Source organism: Gymnogyps californianus, chromosome 7, assembly GCF_018139145.2.
Source record: "Gymnogyps californianus isolate 813 chromosome 7, ASM1813914v2, whole genome shotgun sequence".
Classification (NCBI taxonomy): Eukaryota; Metazoa; Chordata; class Aves; order Accipitriformes; family Cathartidae; genus Gymnogyps; species Gymnogyps californianus.
The window spans coordinates 20,083,604-20,107,389 of record NC_059477.1 but is presented as its reverse complement, the minus strand read 5'-3'; the positions used below and the strand labels follow the sequence as shown (position 1 = coordinate 20,107,389).

General features: G+C 37.4%; 1 protein-coding gene across 2 annotated transcripts in view; it reads right to left on the bottom strand.

Annotated features, from left to right (window-relative positions):
• Window positions 1-23,786, bottom strand: part of OLA1 (Obg like ATPase 1) — a 106,014-nt gene that overhangs the window by 78,307 nt on the left and 3,921 nt on the right. Inside the window, exon 4 of one of the 2 annotated variants that reach the window (XM_050900288.1) lies at window positions 15,130-15,257. The exons of the other annotated variant lie outside the window; for it this stretch is intronic. Within the exon in view, the coding sequence (XP_050756245.1) occupies window positions 15,130-15,257 (128 nt within the window). The remainder of the gene's footprint in view (window positions 1-15,129; window positions 15,258-23,786) is intronic. 2 annotated transcript variants of the gene reach the window in all.

The following is a 23,786-nucleotide window of genomic DNA, read 5'->3' as shown; positions in this document are numbered from 1 at the left end:
ACAATAGCTGAATATTGTAGCACAGTGGGAAAGAAATTTTTACTTTCAGGTCTTTAAACCAACTTGTCCTGGTTTCGGCTGGGATAGAGTTAATTTTCTTCTTAGTAGCTGGTACAGTGCTGTGTTTTGGATTTAGTATGAGAATAATGTTGATAACACACTGATGGTTTAGTTGTTGCTAAGTAGCGCTTATTCTAAGCTAAGGGCTTTTCAGTTTCCCATGCTCTGCCAGCAAGCAGGTGTGCAAGAAGCTGGGAGGGAGCATAGCTGGGGCAGCTGACCTGAACTAGCCAAAGGGGTATTCCATACCATGGAACGTCATGCCCAGTATATAAATGGGCGGGAGTTGGCCAGGAGGGGCGGATCGCTGCTCGGACATCGGTCAGCAGGAGGTAAGCAACTGCATTGTGCATCACTTGTCTTTTCTTGGGTTTTACTTCTCTTTTTTTTGTTATATTCCTTTTCATTACTATTATTATTGTTTTATTATTCTTATTAGTTAGTATTATATTTTATTTTACTTTAGTTATTAAACTATTCTTATCTCAGCCCACAAGTTTTACTTTTTTTCCAATACTCTTCCCCATCCCACTGGGAGGGGGAAGGAGGAAGCGAGCAGCTGTGTGGTACTCAGTTGCTGGCTGGGGTTAAACCATGACACAACTGAGAGAGTGATGTGTTTCAGTTGTTGCTTGATGTAGTTTTGGGCCAAGAGCGGCATTACAGAAACACATTGGTTTTTTTCTAAATACTGCACAGTCCAATGAACAGTTTTGTTTTCTTTAAGCACACAGAGTTATAAAAAAATACTTAACAACGTCTACACTACACAGAATGCAGGATAATACTTCACACTTGCATTTAAGTGCAAAAGACTTCCAGGCAAAATAAAAGACACCATAAACACGCAGATAATTCAGATTAAAATTAAAAAAAAAAAAAAAGGAACTTAAGAGTGGTATTGACTGATTTAGTTACATTTAAAAAAATGGAAGATAAGTTGAGAAGGCAAAAATGCAATAAGCATACCAAAACAATCTTTATATTCTGCCTTGTAATTAAACTGTGAAATAACCATCTGCTTATGATTAAAACATTTTAGTGTTTGCTGTTTTGGTTAGATTAAACACACACACCAAGTTATTAGACTTTTTCCTCTGCATGGCAATTTTACCATACCATCCCTAACAATTAAAAAATATGACACATCAATTTTTTTATCTTGTACACTACATATATCTATATACACACACACACACACAATTTCTATGGTGATGTTCACTGGATTAATCTTTCTGCTTTATGACACTTCAGAGCAGTGCAGAGCAGCTCAAACCAGAGTCTTAGACTGCCTATCTTTCAGATTTCCTCTGCTTCTTCCCATATTTTCTCTGAAAGCAAGCAATCCCTCTCAGCCTACATTCTTGTAGCTATACATTTCCCTCCTTCTGCAACTCTTTCACACACTTGACTTCCCATTCCTACTGCTATATAGTTTTGAGACATCAATTTTCACATCAAATTACCAAAGCTTGGTGCATAAAAATATTCAATAAGCCTCAAGGAACTGTTATCTCAGTAACAGCTATCTCAGTAAGTACTGAAATGCAAACCTATGCTCAAACATATTTTAGAAGTTTAACTAGTAAAGTGAGCTTCGAGGTATGGACGCTTATCTGCCGTCATCGTTACTGGGAGAAAAACCTGTATGATGGGGTGGAGGTGGGGAAGAGAAGGAACAAGGTAGAGAGAAGGAAGGAAGAAAGAAGGGGTGTTGTTTGATTTTATAAAGAAAGCCTTTTAAACTAACTTCAACAGAAAAGAAATTAATCACGTAATGCTTGAATACTCAGAAAATTCATTCCATATCTAAGGATAAACACTGAGGTTCTGAAGAATCTTGTTGCTGTTGTATCCAGCAACAGATGAAGCCCCACTTTAACTGCAAAACTCAAAGTAAGAACTGGAAGTAGCATTTCTGAGGTATTTCACAAGAACAAATGGTTGGGTTGATAATTAATGGATTTTCTTAATTGCCTCCAGGCACTGAGGCTTCAGGATGTCATTTGAGGCTAGCTACCCCTATGGCATCAATATTTTAAAAAAACAGCTTTCAAAGCATCCCTAGCAACTACTGTTAACATAAACATCCAGCACTTAAATCCAGCCCAATGCTAATTTTGTTCTTCCATGAAAGATTTCAGGATAAAAATACATTCTGAAATACACTTAAAAAATAGCTGGGAGAAACCTGAGAGTAGCAAATGCAGGAGTGACAACTTCCAAACAGAAAAAAATCCCAGACCATCAGAATTTCTGCTGAGATGCTATTGATAACTGATTAATAAATGATCACCTGTAAACCCCAGCAGAAAAGCAAAACTTCAACTGCCAATGTGAAGCTGGGCTTCATCAGGATGGAAGAGAAATTTTGGAAAGTATACTGGAAATATACCAACTATCTTTGTTGAAGGCTCACCAAAAGAAGTCAGCAGATTTCCACATCAATACTTTATCATTACAACAACAGCATAAAGGCACATCTGCAACCAAACCCTGCATCTCACTAATGTCTCCAGCATACATAGCAGTCATCAAAAAGTCAGTTTTCCTCAGACTCCAGTGGACAACATGCAAGGTTTGAAAGAAAACATCTCTAAGCCTTGTAGACTTGGAAGGAAAAAAAAGGCAAATAAAAAAAAAGGATGCAATTTGCATCATGTATTTCCTACGGCTGCCTTTTTACAAACATCTTTCAACTTACCATATCAGCTTAATGCTCCCTCAGCTAGAACAGTACAACTGTTTGCTGGATTACATGGTGTCGTGGTTTAACCCCAGCCGGCAGCTAAGCACCACGCAGCCGCTCGCTCACTGCCCCCCCTCCCCTGGGATGGGGGAGAGAATCAGGAAAAAAAAACTCGTGAGTTGAGATAAAGACAGTTTAATAGGACAGAAAGGAATGAAAAACAATGATAATGATAATAATAATAATATGACAATAGCAATACTAAAAGAATTAAACTATACAAAGTAAGTGGTGCACAATGCAATTGCTCACCACTCGTTGACCAATGCCCAGTTAGTTCCCGAGCCGCGATCCCCCCTCCCAGTTAACTCCCCCCAGTTTATATACTGGGCATGATGTCATATGGTATGGAATAGCTCTTTGGCCAGTTTGGGTCAGCTGTCCTGATGGTGTCCCCTCCCAGCTTCTTGTGCCCCTCCAGCCTTCTTGCTGGCTGGGCATGAGAAGCTGAAAAATCCTTGACTTAGTATAAACACTACTTAGCAACAACTAAAAACATCAGTGTGTTATCAACATTCTTTTCCTACTAAATCCAAAACACAGCACTATACCAGCTACTAGGAAGAAAATTAACTCTGTCCTAGCCGAAACCAGGACACATGGTAAATCTGATTAGAGAAATGACCTATTTTTAAGATAACCCAGCAAGAAGAATATGGTTATTTTTGAAAAACCAAAAGCCCTTTTACTACATGGTTCTACACAATCAGTTCCAACAACACAGGAGAAAGTGGCAGTATATAGATGAGAAAAGGTGTTGGAGTACGGAGCTGCTTCAGCTACCAAAAGACATACTTATCCAGTGTACAAGTTAGGCACAAAGTATGACTTGGGAAGGGGCAGACACCTATTTTTCTAGAAGTAGCATTTTGGTCATTGTGGAAACCAGGACTACTCCAATAAATAGCAATTCTGAAAGAAAACTGAACCAAAGGTTTTTCTGTCAGTTTATTAAACAGTCTCATAGACTGAAAAAGGTTGCATCTGAATTGGATTACTGAACAGAGCTTTTGCTTGGGTGTGACTCCTAAAGCAGTTCCTTTGGTACAAGTAGATACACTCTTTGGCTTCTAACATGCAGTAACTGCTGCCAGTGACTTTTAAGCAGTTGTGGGACTATGGGCAAAGAAAAAGGAAGCACCCTAAACTGACACCCCAAGGATCTCAGACAGATTTGCTTGACACACACACAAAAGGAATTATATTTTAATTAAGTCTTACAATTACATATCTTAACGAAGCTAGGAGCCTTGTTTAGTTTGTCTAGGATAAGTAACTTAAAGCCAGAATAAGAAAACCAGAGCCAGCTTCCTCCTGGTCTTCATTTGCAGTATTTATTCCACTGTTCAGTACATCACATACGTACGTCACGGAAATACCAACAGAAGAAATCCAAACAATTAGGGAGAATTTAATTCACACATTTTGAGGGCCAGAAGACCTGGCAGAACATAAAGTGTATTCAAAATAACTTGCAAGCATAAAGCTTACTATAAATGTAAATACAATGAACCTATGTCCAATGATGTGCGCACATTTGTTTTAGGAATATGAACTGAACACAAGCCCATGACATAGCAAAGTTCATTCTAATAAAATAAAATAAGCCAGCACAAAAGAGCTCTCAGTGCTCACCACTGCTCTTCTTCACAAGCGCTTCAAATATATTTTATCCCTTCTTCAACTAGATTACTGTCATTCCAGGTTTTTTTACTTAAAATTTTTAGACTTCAGTTCCTATTTAAAAAGAGAAAGAGAAAAATATTCAGAGTAACTTGGTCTCTTGCCTCAAGGCACTAAAAGCTATACTACTTGTACCTCTAGCAGGAGTCAAAGCGTTGGTTCCCCTCACCTGGAGGCCACCACTCCCACAGATGATGCACCACAATCACTTTTGCGAGTGCTCCTTGTCTATTTTAATATGAAGTCACCTAATTTCACATCAGCCTCAGCAATAATTAAATCAGCTCATTTGATATTGACACGCTTGCATATTCGCTTGCCATACTCAATTTTTGAGCAATGAGGGACAGTGATGAAGAGCCCCTGAGCGCCAACAGTTAACTCCTACTGCTGTTTCCAAATCCAACACAGGTCTATGCCCTCAGCTGTGTTAGGGACCATGGCCATCTACCTATAAATTAGGAAACAGAGAAGTGCTTCTAAGAGCCTATTTCAAAGTTTTCATTAAAACTCTGCATTTTAAAAAAAAGAAAACCAACAACAAAATCCTAACCCCCTGTCTCTTTTGAGGAATGCACTTTTGAGAAAGCAACTTTCTGAAAGGGAAGCTATAATATTCTCAGACTACAGATCACTCACCTTTCTGATGCAATCACTGCAGCTAATTAAAGTGATGCTGACAGTCAGCCACTTATGTTTTTCTGTTACCAAATTCTTGCAAAGAATTGTTGATTTTACCTTTTCTGACATGGCCTTCCTCCAACCGAAGGAAAATAGGCTTTCACATTTCCTATTACATTTCCTATTACAACCAGGGGGGCAGGAAAAAAAAACAAACAAAAAAACCCCACAAACCTGCAGTATTTTTCCCTTCAAGCTTTCAAGAAAGTCCATGGCGCAGCAAAGATGACACTCACTCAAACAGGTAAACATGTTTCAAAAATAGTCACCTGAACACCCTCTAACACTATCACATAGCAATAATTTCTTCAAAGTATTGCAGAGAAAAATTTAAGTCTCATCTGTATTGCCTAAATAGCAATTATACACTGCCATATGACACACAGAACTATAATAAAAGTAGTTGTAGGTCAAATAATAGCAAAGACTCAGTAAAGATAACCTGCCTGGTCTTTATTCTCAGGGGAGGGGGGGTTTACTGGTCAAGTACTTTATGACTCACAGTACAGTATATTAGAAATTTTCTGTGTATTCTTTAGAATTGAGAGATTGCCCCTGTAGCTCAGTAGGTAGCTCTCCTGTTTCGGGCCTACAAGGTCATAGCTTTAAGTCCCTGCTGAGGAAACTTAACAAGTTCCATCTATAAATAGAATGGCATTAGATGCTGCTACTCTAGCAAGGGTGGGGGCTTTAGACAAGAAATTTTTACGTTTTCATCTGTTCTGATTAGAAAGAGAAATTGGACATAGAGAGGCACAGGATATTAGGCTAAAGATGAATGACAAACTGGGCTCCAAAACCCATTGTAACTTCAATTAGCATGAGACTTACAATTCGAGCATTATCAAACTACAATAAAGGCTAGAGAAGAATGCAAGAACAATAATTTTCCTTCTCAATAAGCATAAGTAATTCACTAAAATTACACACTTTACAATATTTGAGACTGAAAAGAAACCTCCTAGGTACTGTACAATCGAAATTCGACTTGTGACATCAAGAGGCAACCTCAATGTAAAACAAACTTTGGACTTTTTGATTAGTAACAAAAACGTTTGAACTTTCACAGCTTGCATCTTACTCCTTCTGAAGAAGCAAAGTATATCCTTGAAAGATATTTAATTAATTATCAGGGATTAAAACGATACCACTCTGCAATGTATAAATTTTTGCTCCTCATACCCATATATTTGGGGAGGCTTATTCAGCTCTCAGAATAACAATTACTTGTGACAAATTTAAGAATAAAGCCTATTTAAGCCCTTATCCGAGTTTATTTGTACTTTAAACTGTAGTTACCTGGCCTTAGAGGAATATGGATTAGAGCTCAGGTATCACTTTCACTCAGCCTGGTGATGTAATTTACTGTTCAATAAAGACAAAGGCTTACTCACTAGAGTGCTGACAATTTTCCAGCACCTTTTCCACAATCTGCACCCACGTGCCCAGGAAAACAAATTCACTCCTCTGTGGGAGACAAAGCTGCAAACAGCATAGTGCAAACAATTCTGAGGTACAAACTCATAAGTTTTGTTCATATATGCACACCAAAAGGAAAGAAACACCAGCAATAAAACAGGAGATGAAGGTGATTTTACAATGTGACTTCCTAGATCTCAGAGACACTAATAATATGCTCAAGTAAGAACAACAACAGGTCTTGCAAAATTCTTCTGCAGTAGTTTAGCTTAGGAGGTTACTGTCCTTCCTGTATTAGTCTTATTTGCCTAAGTGAAAAATCTGATTAGTTAAAAGTTTTCCACAGCTGGCCAAATGAAGCTAGTTGATCCTGCACTGGCACTGATCTATTGAACAGGATGTGGGTGTACAGAATGTCTCCCTCTTGCAGGTTTAGGTTTAGTGGTAGCACTAGTTGAAGCTGCACATTGGAAGATTCACAAGAATCCCATGCTGGTCCTTTAATTCCACTACCAACATTTTGGTCAATAATGTACTACTATCCAAAACACATACTAGGTTCTTTTCTGCTCTTCAGATGCTTCTACAAAGTAGACCAACATCAACAGACAACTGCTTTGCAGCATCAGCGTTCATCCTAGGGCCTCTTCCCGTATCATTGTATTGAAGAGTAGGCACATGAGAACAATGACAGCCATTGTACCACACAATGGGACATCTGGTCTCGCCCCTAATCTACTCCCCATTTCACTTACATCCACTGTCTCCGCTGCTGGATGCTGCATAAACGCTTACTCCAATCCTATGTTGTTCTTTCTCAAGAAGCTTCAAGTAGATGTCTATATGAACGTTTCTTCTATCTACCAACACTTTTTCTGAGCAAAAAGACTGCTGTGCTTCCATCCTTCGACCCAGAGAGAAAAATCCAACAGCACTAGACAGCACTAGCTCTCCAAGATGGCTTAAGGCTAGTACATGACACTAATGACAACTGCATGTGTTTCCCTGCAACAAATCTTTTGTCAAGGCAGTACTTCTTGAAAATCGGTCTTCCATGACTCATTGCCTCTTCCAATCCCTTTTTTATTGGGCATTTTGTGGTGGTTTTTTTTTTTTGCCTCAAACTGACTTCTATGCCCAAAAGAAAAAAAAGAGAAAAAAAAAAGCTTTATTCAAATGTGCTTCCTTTTGGCTGCTTCACGTTCTTTAAAAGGGGAAGGAAGACTTGCATGCATACAGAATTCCTCTATACAACATTGTTGTTTGCTTCAGAACTTAACTTCGTCTGTTTTCAGAAGGCACTTTCCCCAGTCTTGTTCATTACCACACAGAATGTGGTATAGTATCAAGAGGGTTGCAAAGGCCTGATTAGATTCAGCTAGTGGTTGTTACATGTGCATTCTGTTTCTGCTTGCAGGTACAAAACCACTGAAAAGAGGAGAGGAGAAATCTAGCAGTCTGCTGCTTCTGCTCGTATCATCTACACAAACAAAAGGTCTGAATTAAAATAAAGCTAAGCAGCCTCTGAAAAATCCTCCTCTCCTGCAACAAACACATTTTCTTTTTATACAAGGAAAAACTAATGATAAACAAATTTGTATGCATCTCTGGGAATATCTTTATTAGCCTCCCTTCCCTTTCAAGGTAGTGGGCTTAGTATCTGAATGCTGAGGGGTAAAATTCAAAAGACAGGTAACACATGGCTGAAGACGAATTACCCCGGGTTTTTTTTTTGTGACCTGATATTCTGAAATTGCAACATATGATGCAAAAATAGTCTTGCTAATAAAAATATTTCAGTTTCGGTGATGATTTTGCTAAAAGGGGTAGAGGAACGCCATTTTCACAACTTTGTAATCAGAAAAATCTCCTATGCAAAGCCTTACCCGGAATCAAAACACTTTACAATATTTTACAAAAAAAAAAACAACAAAAAAACAGGCATTAGTTAATACAATAAGATGTTTCACATGGCCACAACTGCCACTTTAATTTGAAAGCTTTCACAATTGCTGGTTTTAATATGGAGAAGTCACTGAAAACTAACTGAAAGTTTAGCTGAACTGTGAGCTACTCCAAAGATTTTATTAAACATTAATTTAGTTACTCTAAGAACAAATAAGGAAGAGAAAATCTCAATAAGAACTATTATCTACTCAATAGCATTCAGAAATACATCTTGATTGTGTAACACTAAACTTTATTATGTGCAAGCTACTTTTAAACTTTGGTAGCTTAGCAGTGAAAGGTTTGTATTTGTAAATGAGGAACCCTAACTTTTTTCTTTTTTAACAGGTGGCAATTACATTTAGTAATATAAAACAAAAACAAAGCATCTTCAAAAAAATCGAACCAAAATATGTTGAAGACAACAAAATTTTGTAAGACAGCTACGTTTACATCATTTCAAGGTGAATTTTGACACATGATAATGATGAAAAAACAACTTCAGATATTAGAAGTGACACAGCCGAGCTACAGCTGCATAAACAGAGCCACTATGATTCCCAATGCACAGAATACACATGCTGAAGGGATGAGATGCGACTCATACTTTGTTCACTGAAATGCTAGTGCACTGGAGTGTGGCTAAGTGATAATCATCATATGCCTCCTCTCTGTAGCAGTCAGCTTCCAGAAGCAGCAATCAGCAGGTACAACTTCTTCTTAGAGAACATGGGGGAAAAAAAAAAATGCATCATGCCTCAAGTATATAAAAGCTACAGAATGATTAACATCTTTATACAGAATACACACACATTTTTATAGAAAGTCAAAAAATGAACTCAGACAAGAAGATGCATCTTATTCAGTTAAATAACTTTGTTATCACCACTTCGATTTTTACAGGCAAATCAAAACACTGGCAGTGTTACTGTGAGTTCCCAATAACCCTCATGATGATAAAAAATAAAGCCAAGTCAACTTCATTTTAAATGCTGAGCAAAAATCAGCACAAATATTGTCAAACTCAGTTTTGATTAGTGTTTATCTCAAACAAGAATAAACTACACTTAGCTCATGTGATTCCTATCTATCCAAGTTTTAAATGATGGCAAATTGGTTCAGAAGTTACCTAAAACCCTGAGGGATGCAGAACCAGGGGGTGTACTAAACATTTCCAGTTATAACAGACATAAAACTGGAGTAAAAGCAGTTAAAGCTTTTTAGGAACCAATTCACGTTGGTCACACTAGTCACTTCTATAAGACCACAGGGGATGTTTACCTAGCTTCATGGTTCTTTCACTCTTGTCACAAAGAACGACATTTCACGGATTATCAGTTACCAAACTCCCCATCCTGCCCCTGAAAGGCAGCTACAGCTCCTCTGCTGTGGATTCAGAGCATTTCCAGGCAGAGCAGCAAAGCAGGAACTCCCTACCCCTACCTGCCTGCACACCCCCAGCACCGTGTCACCGCCAGCAGCTCGCACGTTCCTCTGCAGGACTGAAAGACCAGGCAATGGCATACAGGTGAGCTCTCAAGTTCTTCCACAAGTTGCCTGCCCTACTTCAAACATTGGGCATCGAACCCTAAGGTTTTTTTATTTATTAAAAAGAAGCATTTGATAGCAAAGTACTTTTACAGACAAATTTCCTTCCAATTTCTGTAACTTTGAAGAGAAAGACTGGATTTCATTAAAGAAACTAAAAATAAGAGAAAAATGTGGAACAGATTTTCTAGAAAACTAGGACTGCGGGATATCAGTGGGAAGAGAAACTCAAAACCATGAAGAGCTCTGCCTGTTTAACATCCAGTACATTCAAAAACTCGACAGAGCTGTAGCAGGGACTAACTACTGACATCTACCATTTTCTTCACCGAAGCATTATTTAAGAGTAATTTGTAAATTTACACTTGACAAGGTTGCTATTTTTAGTCCACCATACAAAGAAAGTAATTTTCTACACATACTTGTGACTGATCTGCTATAAAAGTTGAAAGGTGGTTAAAGCCATGCAACATGGGAAGAAACACTATTACAATCTTCAAACAGCCTGCCTTCTGCCACCACAAACACATTGCTGCCTCAGTTAAAACCGTAATACACCTGAAACATGGAAAATGGAACTGTCAGAAATGTTTCAAATTAAACAGTGAAACTCGGAAGATGAACGAAGATGTAACTACTTTAAAGCATGTGTCAGGTTACTATGGTACTGTAGATGCCACTATCCAGGACAGAAAACAGTTTTAAAATTAAATTCCCCATTCACTCGGCCAATAAGAAAGCAAGTATATCTGTTTGAGGTTTTCATAATTGGATTTGGCAAAAAATAAAATATACCTCTACCCCTAAGAAACTGGGATAACCTCTGAAATAATTTTTTTTTAAAGTGTATTGAGATCAAATGGTTTATTTTAAATATCAGTAATTCGTTTTCAGTTTGTGCACTTTAACAGAAAAAAAAAAAATCTATAGGAAGTATCAAAACCAAAGAATGCATTGCTCTATTCTGTATAGGAAAACTTATTCACCTTGTTTCCTGAGCTAAGAGAATCTACTTCATACTGCTACTAATCATGTACAAAAATACAGTGGTGCTCAACACAAACTTACCTCTCCTTTTACTTGTCCTATTACCCTACCACGTGCTGCTCTCACACATGTTGCTGTTTCTTTAGATATATTAAAATATACCTTAGACATAAAAACAATGGTTTCATTGATTTAATGAACACTGTGACTCCCAGGGAAAGTAACAGTGTATCTAGGATATGGAAATTTGAAGGCTGAAAATCCATAATCATTTCAAGGTGGGGGTACTTTCCTTTTTTAAATGAAATAAGGAAAGTAGAGAATTAGCCAGACAGAAACAAATCTCGTTTCTCAGCTTTATGCCATGCAAGAAACAGCCTAGGTAAACACCACACAGAACTTCCACAGTTCCAACAGAAATGTAATTATAATTACTTTGAGAGTACTACAGCTGCAGCTCACCTATGTGCCCTGTGGTGGATAAACTGATAGGCAACCACCTTTTTCAAAAAACATCTCATAACACAAAAAGGTAACAACAGTGAATTCTGTTATGGCAGCTAAAAAACCCACAAACAAACCTTCTGTCCTAAAGAAAACACAGTTCAACACATTCTTAATGAATAAAGAAAACAGGATCAAAACCTTTAGCCTACAACTATAAAATACCTTCAGTGAGATTCCCAAAGTTTGGATCATCGTACTCAAAAGCTCTCCATTCCTAGCTAGCCAGTTCCTTGCCTATCATTACTTTAATTAGTACAACTTGAGTGAGTTAATTCTCAAACTGCTTTTTGCAAAAATACCAGCTGAACCAAGCTAAGTCAAAGCCTAACAAGCCTTTCTTCAATATACTCAGGCATGCAGATCTTGAAGTCTACAGCACAAACCCCACAATGACCTGCTTCTGACTTTCTGCCTGGCATCCAGAAATAAGAAAAGACCAATTCTCTGAAGGGCTCTGCTTCACGTGCTAGCCATCAACATGGGCAGCAGTAGTGCATACTACAACAGCATAAAGACAGGGAGCAACTGTTTCAGTGCTCAAAGGTGAAAATTTGTTCCAGATCAACTCAAAACCTTAGTGAAAACAAACACTAAATTTTTCATGCTTTGAAAAATCATGGTCCCCAGATCACTTCCTAGAGCATCTCTTCTTATGAAGATTTTACCATTCTCATCTTCTCTTCATCTTCAGCAACACCTCCTTTCCATCTTGCTGGCATACAAAGCCTCACCTTCCAGTCCACTGCCTGTTCCCCTTTAATAGGAGCAACCTGTCTGGGTTCCTTTTAAGTCAGCTTCTACACGACTGCAGAAATTCAGTGCCTACCCGCCAGGCTGAAAACTGACAGCCAGTCTCAGGGCACTGGTTCCTAAAGACACACAGTCCATGAAGAACTTGGACCAAACCCTGGTAAAGGGCAACAAAGAAGCTTCATCCTCTCAGGATCTGGAAAGTTTAAGGATTTACAAAAACAGTTTAGGTAGTTTCTATAAACTGATAGAAACGGTGCAAACTCCAGGTATGCCACAGACTCATAAAAAGGGATTTTTAGATTGGAAATAATTTTGACAGTGTAAAAACATTACAGCATATAAAAAAGGTTTATACATTTTTATAATATAAGTTGGCAAGATATGTTGAAAACTTCAGTGAGTTATAGGTTTTAACTAGATTTTGTGCTGTGTAACCAATAGATTCTTTTTTTTTTTTTTTAAATTTACTAGAGGGCTATTACTAGCTTTTAGTGCCAAATCTTCATTTTTATAGTACTGTGGGGAAAGGAAGTAGAACTAATATGCACTTTGCAGGGAAAAAAAAAATAAGTATTTTTACATCTCTCAACCACAAAATTTTGCATCAGCTTTTTTTTATTATTATTATCCCTAAGTAATATTTCTGAAAGACCTCTGTGTTTATTGGGCAATCAACACGCAGAATTTCTACTTCAGTTCATCACTAGCTTGCATTCTAGCTAAAACAACTAGCAAGAGCAGCATAAGAGGCAGGGTTAAGATTTTAAAAAGAAAAAGGAAAAAGTGCTATTTAAAAAGTGATTCCATTATCTTTTTTGCTCCCAAAGAAGAAAAACAGCAACAATCACTTCACAACCATTACATTTCAGAATCCTTGAAAGAAACTGAAACATATAACAAGTAAACGCAAGACTAGATTAGAAGAAATAGATGTTAATACAAACTAAGTATCCAAATGTTTTAAAACCCCACAATAATAGTCTCATTCCTCTTTCAATCCCCAAAGAAAAATACAAATGGTGTTAACCCTTATAATAGCTACCTGAAACAAGTGCTTAGGATTATTCAACATATACATTAAAAAGCATCTTCTCCACTGGCTATTATATCAAACTGTTCCTTAACAAGCATTTATGATACAAGTATCAAAACAGAGCAAGTATAAAGAGTTTATCACTTGTTCTCAATTGACACCAGGTAAAACAGTAATTACAGTCCCAGGATAGCAATGGATGTGGGGAAACTGATCCTCCCTTTTTTCTAGGGATACTGTAGCAATGGTTCTTGGGTAGTTACAAATATTTAAAATATACCCATGTATTAGTACAGCCTTCACGTATCGAACTAGTTCCCAAAACGATGCACAAGTTCAAGAGACTTACTTCACTCTACCCAGTAAGAATCTGGCCTCACCTTTTCAAAATGTCTTAGTTTTAAGTACTACTAACTGCTTAGCTACAAACAATAGCCCATAGTTTTCTATTCTACTGAAAGTATGTGTCAAACAGCTTTAACAGAAAATAGTAGTACTAGATATAAAATATAAATAATGCCACGTTTTCAAAGGAGAATCAATGCTCTACACATGCACAAACAGTTACAGATGGCTTCCAGGTACTAGAAGACCTTAAAAAAGGCCAATGTTCCCAAAAGCATGTCCTGTTTTTCAACAGTATAAGCCTAAGAACATAATACCTTTCCCCACAAAGTTTGTCTCACTTGATTGAAAACACAGTACCAGCACTCTGCACCAAATCAGTGTCTAGGTATTCTTGATGCATAATAAATTGCATTTGACTGAGGTAGCATACTTACCTATTCACCAAGAGTGCAGACTGTAGAGGCACATCAGTTCACTGCTCTGTATAAATATGCTTCAAAAAACAAGCTCACGGGAACAAGGGTTCTAAGCATCTAAATCAGTACTATAAGATAGTAATATTCCATGCCTTTGGGTTTTGTTTTAGAAACACCCTGCCCACAAAAAAATTTTTGCTCCAATCACCAAATAAAAAGTATTTCTTTTTTTTCTATTATTTCATCACTCACTGTATAATAATGCCCAACCAAAAGACAGCAACAAAGGTGTCCACTTTCCTCAAATCTGCACAAACATTATTAAGCTCAACCTTTTCAGACCAGAAGCCTTTTTCAACGCTCAAAGTGTATTGCAAACCAACATACGCTTTCAACAAGCTTTTAAGTGCCAAGTTTGTAAGTGCTGTTAATATGACTCTGAAGGCCAGTTCTGTATTGTGGTAACAGGCGATGAGAGAATCAAAGCCCTTGGTCTGACTGAGAAATGTTCAGAATTTACAGAGATGGAGGGGGGGGAGGCGGGGAGCGTTCAAGACAATATAAGTCACCCAGAAATCAGGAAAAGGAAAGAAGTGAGGCTTGCCCTGTGAGGAACAGAATGCCAGAGTCTGCTACTAACTCTGTATTTTCGTCTTCTATTTCCATTTCAGCCTTTTATTATCACATTCCATTCCTCCTCCTTTATAAAATTAAACAAATCAACTGCCATGCACTGCTGGCAAAAGAAAACAAACCATTACTGCAGACTTCCAAAAACCCAGTTCCTTTTTAAGTCTTCAGCACAATGCCAATGAAGAAAGATGCACCTGTTATATAGCAGAGGACGGGTATTTTCTTGGTTAGAAAAACCCAAAACCTGATGACTTTGAATTGAATGGTAAAAGTTAAAATTGTAATGTATATTTGTTCCATAGTTCTTAGAGTATAACAATGCTGTCCTTAAGCTATAGAGAGAACATATAAATAAGTTTACATACGCATCAGATGAAAGATCCCATCACAGGCGTTAATATGAGACAAGAAGGAATTTCCTAAGCCTTGGCCAGTGTGGGCTCCTTTCACAAGGCCAGCAATATCCACCACATTCAGAAAGGCTGGAATTTTGCTGAAATATAAAAGTTAAAAGTTTCATTACTGAAGCATATTAGCCAAAACTTTTGGCACAGAAATAAATTCAGAACATGAAAATCCAACATTTCTTTTTTCTAGAACAAGTTATACATGACAGTAGCTTTCTTCCTTATTTAACGTGCAATGTATAAAAGACAAGATTCCCCCCTCCCATGTAAAACATCAACCATTCTTTAATTTCTCTGTCATTACTCATGTAAAATGAAGTAAACTAGTTTCTAAGTGTGGAATCATATTGACAACTATACAAATAATCAACCAGGCCTGGAACACTGAGGCATGAAGTCAGTCATCTGTAATGAGCAGTTTTCATAGTACCAAAGAGATATGACATATAAATGGCCATTGCACTCTGCTATTGCACACCTCTGAGGTTACTGTTTAGTTCAGTAAGTTAAGCAACTTTCTCAGAAGACAAGGCATTTTTTTAATACAGTGGTGATTAAAACTACCAGTGATCAGGGTTATGCAAACAATTTGAAAGAAAGCAGAAAACAAGTTAAGATGAAGCTGGCATTATAATGTAAACAGCTGTGGTGTTCTCCACCATAGTTAACAGCAATGGGTTAGCAGACGTGTCTACATGACATTTTATATAGCAACAACAGAACAGTCACAAAGTTCAAATTAGCTTACAAAAATGCAAAAAAGCTTTTAGAGCTATGGGAAATTCATACGGCAATTTATAAACTGCAAGCCTTTTATCCTCTGCAGATCCTCAAGTTGCTTTAAAATGAGCAAATAACTTAATGGGTATTAATCTTTTCAGGTATATTCTAAACCAAATTACTTCTCAAAATCCAGCTGAGTCAGGGGAAAAAAAACAACCCTAAAACTTTGTGATAATGTGTTGACTAAAAGCACAGTCATATGGCCTATGCAAATGACACCATCATAAACAGTGGCAGAGACAGAACCACGCTGAAATGCTGCAAATTCCTCACTTGCAAAAGACCAGAAATCGCACACCCTAGTCATCAGATCTCCAACTTGATGGCTTCAAAATAAGGAACTGGAACACTACTTAATTTCCATCAAACACTTTAAATTATCACCATTATATTTCATTAGCACTATGCTAAGATTAATACAACAGTTCACTATTTTACTGACAGTAAGTATAATGGAAAACACCCAAATCCATAGCTTTAGTAACAACGATGAGAAGGGTGTGACTTATGCTATGCAGTCTGTGTGAGCATACAGTGCCAATTTGTAAAGCGGTGAAAAGCTTTCTCTTATGGCGAGTGTTCTTGAACATGAGATTCAAATCTAAAGATACAAATTCCGTTGTCTACCCTAATATGTCTTTTCCAAAGACCTACCATTGCAGTACCGCTCACAGATGGAAGGAACCACATAGGTGTGAATGAGTGCTAGGGATGACCTAGCCAGTGACCTCCCAGCCAACCCTATACAGAAACCTTCGCTGAACAGCTTTACACTTCTGAAATCTTTATTGTCCGCAGGCCAAACCGAGTTTTATTTTTATTAGTGTGACAGCTTGCTGATAAATGTATTTGGTTTTTCAAATATTGAAATATTTGACAGCATGACTGCTGTCAAATCTGTAACAGCAGAAAACTCCACTAGCATCAGAAAACCACTCTTCTTATCCTCATGCCTGGTATGGCAGCTATGGCCCAGATAGAATAGCTATGGAAATCTATGGATCATTGTCTCTGCTCAGAGCAACGGGCTTAGGTAGAACAAAACAAGTTTCCAACTTTTTTTTTTTTTAGTGCTATCCCACTTCTATTTGACTGCAAATAACACAACACATAGTTTAATATTGGCAGATGCGCTGCCTTACTTGAAATGAACTCCCTAATTTGGGAAGAGATGATCCATTAGAGTCTGTCCTAGTATGCAACATCAATATTTCTGGAAGTGTGGTGACCTAAAAGCAAAAGAGCTTATCCTGCTTTTGTTTTTGATCTTCCTCTAACACTTCCCAAGAAAGATGATTTCTTTCAAGTAAACTAATTTCACAATACAAGATCTGGACAAAATCTTTTTCCTTACCAAGGTGAAGTTCAAAGTATCACTAAACCTGTCAGGTGTAATACATTAGGAACTTAATGACATGAAACATGTCATTAATATCTTTGTGATGCGCTTAGAAACAAGCGTGAATAGAACACAATACCCAGAAGGATGAGTTTAAAAAAACATGCAAGAAAATAATTACAACATAGCATCAGTTACTTAAATTCAGGTACACAATATGTTGACTTTTAGCTTTAAACTTCACAAGGCCCATGAAAGAAGGTCCCATCCTTGGGAATACAGATGTTGCGTACTGCAAGTTAATGCTGTTGAATGCAGTAGAAAGAACATGAATATAAGTACATTCTGAAGTAAAGAAACTTTGAAAATGCCACATTTTTGTCCCACTATGGTTTTCTTAGCAAACTATCTTTTTTAACTACCAGTACACAAACTCAAACGGAAACAGCAAATCCTTAAGTTTAACACACTACCAAGAGTTACGCACATTCTGAAAACAGAAACGAGTAACTCTATTAATGCATTAACCCAATAACTCCTTTTGCCTGACAGAACCACAGAGCTAATACAGACCTCAGAAGAAACAGCAGCAACTTCCCAGTCAGAATTCTTATAATTCCTTGCTTTTTGACACATAACTAAGTCAACAGCAAGGCAGAAAAATGCCACTCTTTAAAGCACTTCTCCATTGTAATTTTAAACTGTATTTTAAGAAAAACAGAGGTGATGTTAGAAATGTTCTCCTTCTATGCTCCCCTCTCATCATTCTGGTAGGATTAACTTCCTGGCCAGCCATCAGAAGAATTCACACTTTCACTACAAAGATACCACATTAGAGCAAGACAGATACCTTCATATGCAGATGGACCACTCTATCGCCCGAATCATCCTCATTTGCTAGACAATGAAAAGAAAACACCAGCACATTTATTTCACAATTGAGTAATACAAGCAAGAGACCTTTGAAGACGAGTATCCGGGTTTCCAGGATGTTTTCTCACCTTCACCTTGGATACCACAAAACTAACATTCCAAGCAAAATAAAACCATCTCCATTCTTGAAAGCCCCTTTCCTAAGCCTAAATCTCTATTTCATCATAGAAAGATGAATACAGAGAAAAGCAGAAAAAGGCACAAACTAGTCACACTTGCCTATGCTCTGAAGGACAACGAGCAAACATTATGAAACTAAATAAATAGAAAACACTGCAAAGAATGGGGGGAAAGTATCATATATCTCGAGCATGTTTTCGTTCTTTTAAATGTAGAAGACTTAACTGGATTGTTCTTTTTTTTTCCCCTCCTCTAAACAGATTAATTTCCATTTCTTAAGATTCGTTACTCAGCATTAGCATAATGTCACTGAGCCTCAAATGATCATCAGGAACAGGTGGCATCAACTGATCATTTGTACAAATCAGTGCAACACCAACCTACCACAAAGCATGTCACAGGAATTTATAATACAAAACATTACCAAATCCAGAAGTATCTCTATATTTTAACTGTAGGTATAATCCTTGAGCAAGGATTTTTTACCTCACTTAGAAATACAACAACAGTGGTTTTGTGTTAGCATACTTCCTTCACTGCACGAGCTACTGTGCAACAAAGAGCACAAGACTCACTGGGCCAAAGAAAGTACAGTTTTGTAGTCCAGTGGTTAGGGTATTTATTTAGGAGTACGAGATTTACACATCCATAGGGTTATGCATTTTGCAGGGGAAGAGGCCTATGTCTCACCAGCTTTGTTTCAAACTTCTGTCCAAAACAGTTATTTAAACTGGCAAGAGGAGTTTCTTTACCTGACCTGTTTGTTCAGTACAGTTGTACTGAACAGTACAATGCAATCAGTTACCTTCTTTCTTTTAAAATGCACACACATACGGTATCTGCAATTTGTTGTGCATATATTTTTTTCCAAAGTTTGAGGGGAAGAGGCATACATTTATTTCTCAAGTTTCCACAAGTAATTGTTTAGTTGAGAAACCTCGCAGGCAGCATACACCTGAAGCTTTGACTTAAATTGAAACATCATAACCAAAATGCTTTTTCTCTCCCTGGGTTTTTATTCTTCTAGGTTTCCACAATCTCTCTTCTCCAATGAAAACAAGACCCTAATAATTTCTCTGCAGCATTTACTATAGTTTACTGAAATCTCACATCTACCAGGAGACACTGGAAAGCCACATGACAGCTTCAACTAAGTTCAAAATGCAGCAATTTTCCAGGAAGCCTGGTTGATAATTCTCACAACACACTCACTTTTTATTCATTTCTTGAATAGTTCAAGAAATTTCTCTCAAGTCAAACTCTACCTGATCCTAGGTCCCACATACCAAAAAGGTCAGATTCTTCAGTATTAGGGTAAAATGTCCAGCTCCCTTTCTCTGTTCGGTAAAGCCAAATGTGCTACTCATCGCCTGGTTCCAGCACAGGCTCTTCTGCCTTTAAAAGCTGTTATTTGAAATCTGTTAGAAAAGGGAAACTCTTCTTCCTTCCCTAAAATTCATGTAACTTAGGTAGGAGTCATCTGTTAAGAGCTCACAAATGACCTGAACTAAAAGTAGCAACATAGAAGGAAAACATGTCTATGGTGACAATTCTTAGAAAGCCATTCAACTCTCAGTCTGTCCTCACTGCTATTTTTGGCTCATTTCCAGACAGAAAAGAACAGTTCACAGTCCTTCTCTCTTCCAGGAGACTGTACTCCCTATTACAGCTACTGCAGTCAATCTTGCAAGCAGTTTTGACCAATGTAAGCAAAATACCTCACAAGGTAATTAAAGGAATCTGCTTTTGAAGAACTAGGTACTGCAGATGAACCCTGGTCATTTCTATGCAAGAACAACTTCATTAATAGCATTTTATCCATGGTACTGACAAACAAGACTTGAACCTAATAGCACATGAACCAGAAGTGAAAAATCTGCTAATTAAATTTCACTTACATGAATTATAAAAAGGTAAAAGATTCAATGTGGATTAAGACACATACTCAGTGTCCCGCGTATATCAAATGCCTGCATTCTCAAACTATTCAGTAAGTTATTACACTAACAAAATACAACTAATTAAATTTTGCCTTCTCCCACCAGGCACAAAAGACGTTTCAAGTCACCACTACTTAAGGTCTTTCATTCACTGCTAGCAAATTATTCATCTGCAATGCTAGAACAAGCATCACAGCCAAGTTGATGTACACAGGCTCAGAACTAACTGAAGAGCAGGCAAACTCAGTAACACCAAAGGAAGCAGCACATTAACAACAGGATATACTTGCCAATTTTCAGTTGTTTTCTGTAAAAAATGGGATTCTCTTACAGATGCTGATATGCCAGAGCTACATCTAGCTCAGTTATTTGTGTTTCACTCTGGAATTACAGGTGGTTTTCATTTACATAAATGCTCTTTTTAAACCTAAAGTCCCACATGATGTCATTCAAAAAGTCCCACTGCTGATCGGGTTTCTAAGTAGTACTTTCCACCAACTGATTACATAATTTTGACTTCAAAACTTTATCAAGTATCTGAGTATGCTATCCTACAATAAGTTCAAGAGAACTTTTATTTAATATTACACAGGACTTTCATGACCTAGACAACAATGGAAGTTACTCAGATTTAGTTCAGTAACCACCGCTTGAGCACTAAAGATCTGAATGCATGAATTTTAGCAGTCTACAATGCAACAGAACAAACCAAAGCAATTTGCTGACAAAAAGGACAGAGATTCTGAAGTACACTGGACAGTGCCAGAGCTGAAGAGGGGTAGTTGCACTTTACATATTATCCTCCTGCAAGATAACCAGGATTGCTTTAAAATTTAAGTTTGAAAAGGACATCCAAGATAGATTAAAACCAGTCTCAGATAAATAGAAATGTTTGTGGTTGCAATAAGCATTGTCTTTTGTGAACACATATGTGCAAGACAACGCACCCGCTTACAGGTGCAAACAAACAAGGAATTAAATGAATACTGATAACTTGAGAAAGGATGAACCAAACTACTTACATTTTACTCATTCCTGCTTATAATCTCATTTGATGTTAACCAGAGGAGGAAGCAGAAACATAGACTTTAAAATCACTTTTTTTTATTAATGTTTTCACACAGGTTGATTACTATCAGCCAACACAGTCCTTTAGTTTTAACTATTTACAGTTAAAACACAGCTTAGGCTTACATTGCTTCTACCTGAGTATTTCTTTTAGTTAATCATATAGTTTAAAGTAAAGAAGAAAGAATGCAAATAATTGCAGTGAGGAGATTATTTGGGGCACAAAATTAAAAAAAAGAGGAAATAGCAGTTTCCTCCACCCCCTCACTCAAAATTATTTGGAGGCTTGAATCAAATGTCACCACTGAGACACATCTCCTGGTCAGGCACAGTACACTACAGCTGTGGTAGCAGGCAGGACCATACTGGCTAAGCCTGGTAGGTACGTATACTCAGAGGCTTTCAAGATATTTGTGAGTTATGACACAAATCACTTGTCCAAATGACATCAGTTTGACATACTTACACTAAAAAATATTTTTAGGCTTAAGGTGATTAAGCAGCATTTTAATGAAATTTAGAACAAAAAATGCACAAGAATAGCTTTATTAAAGCTTTTATTAAGTTACTAAAATTTCTTTAGATGTGCTACACACACGGTTCTTTTCTTGTGTAAGAAACCCGTCACTTCTCAACACAAAATGTCCCATAAGAATATTAACTGCAGTTAACAGATCAACTGTTTCTGGCTTCCAAGTCCCAATTTTCAACGCAGGAGCTACCTGCTGAGATGAAGAACATCTCTTTTCCGTTTTAGAATTAGCAGATCTCATCCTCTGCTACCTGCTTAAGATTCATAGACTGGGGGGGGGGTGGGGGGGGGGGGAGGAATCTTTCTGCTTTAGTTCCTGCTGAAGTGAATCAGTCCAAAGAAAATATTCTCTTTCCAATTACTAAACTGGAACTAATTCAATCATTAGTCTGTCAAACCTTGCCTGAAAGTACCCATGTGGGGGGAACAGGGATAGGAGGACAACAAAATAAAAAGCAGTCTTGCTTTTCTGAAAAAGCTACATATTGGTACAATGTAACAAATATGAGTTTTCACTGAATAGTGTATAAAATTTAAAACAAACAAGTAGTTTAAATACATAAATTAGTAACAGAATATAAACTAAGACCTTAAAATAACAAGCATTCAGAATTATTTTTAATATATTAAGGTCTCTTCTTTTTTTAATATCCACAATTTCATTCACACCAGAAAGCGAGCAATAGGTAACATTAAAGTTCAAGGAAATTTGCTCATCTAACTCATTTGGCAGTGACACAGCAGTTTTTACTGGAAGTTCTTAGAGCCCACCTTCTGTGTACAGTCGATATCACTGAATTTATTTATTGTAAACAGTCATATACATCATCCACTGCTGCAGAAAAAAAAAAAGCACAGGTTATAAGTTCTGGCAGTGTACCTTAATCTATTAAGCACAGATCTACCTTTACATAATAGTCTCTAAATTGTTGCCTACATGATTTCATTTACAAACATTTACATTTCCAATTAAGTAATACCAGTCAGCTTTCAGCATGGGCTAGCAAGTAACTGCACACCAGTCCCACCCAAGCTGATGCTTTCTTCTTTTGGAGATAGGAATGGGTCTTCAAGCAACAAACAGTACCTGAAGAGCCTAACTCTTCCTCTGATGGCAGAATGGCCGCAAACTCATACTAGCAATATTCTCGGCAATAGAGTCCGTCTCTCTGTAGCAGCAGCAGCAATCTCAGCTCAGTGTGACAGACAGCGACCGCCAGCCCAGCCCAGTCCCACTCTTCCCTTCCCTCGCTCACAGCAGGCATCAAGGCAAGATCACTTTGGCCTGTCATACACTATTTTAGTTAAGACGAAGTCCCCCTCTTTTTTTTTTTTCCCTCCACCTCCCAATGACGAGTGCAGTTATGTGATGACTAAGTGTAACACATGGGAAATAAAAACCTGAATGCTTTAGATTTTAAAACAAAATCTTGAGGCTAGACAAGAGTCTAATTTAAAGAGAACTCACTGTTTATAAAACATTCTGCGTGCACAGATTGATTATGTCTGCTAATCCAAAGAAGTACAAAATTAACACAGAACGTATTACATAAAGATGAAGACCAAAATCAAGACTATACAAGAGAAATTAAGGAATTTAAATTACAATTCAGTTGTATATCTTCATGACCATAGCGTTCTTTTCCTGAGTTAGTCTCAGACAGACAAGCACAAAAAGCCTAAGAAGAGTTACCTGTCTACTGTGCTACTGAATTATCACTGCTTTATTACTGTTACAGTGAAATATTAAAATCATATAAGCAGCATAAGTGAACTCATGAGCTATAATTACCCACTAATCCCCACATCCATCGATTTTAAGTAACAAATACTCTCTTTAAAAAGTCAAAAGACTAGTCAAATGAAAGCTGATTTACTATTTATGTCCAGCTTATTAACC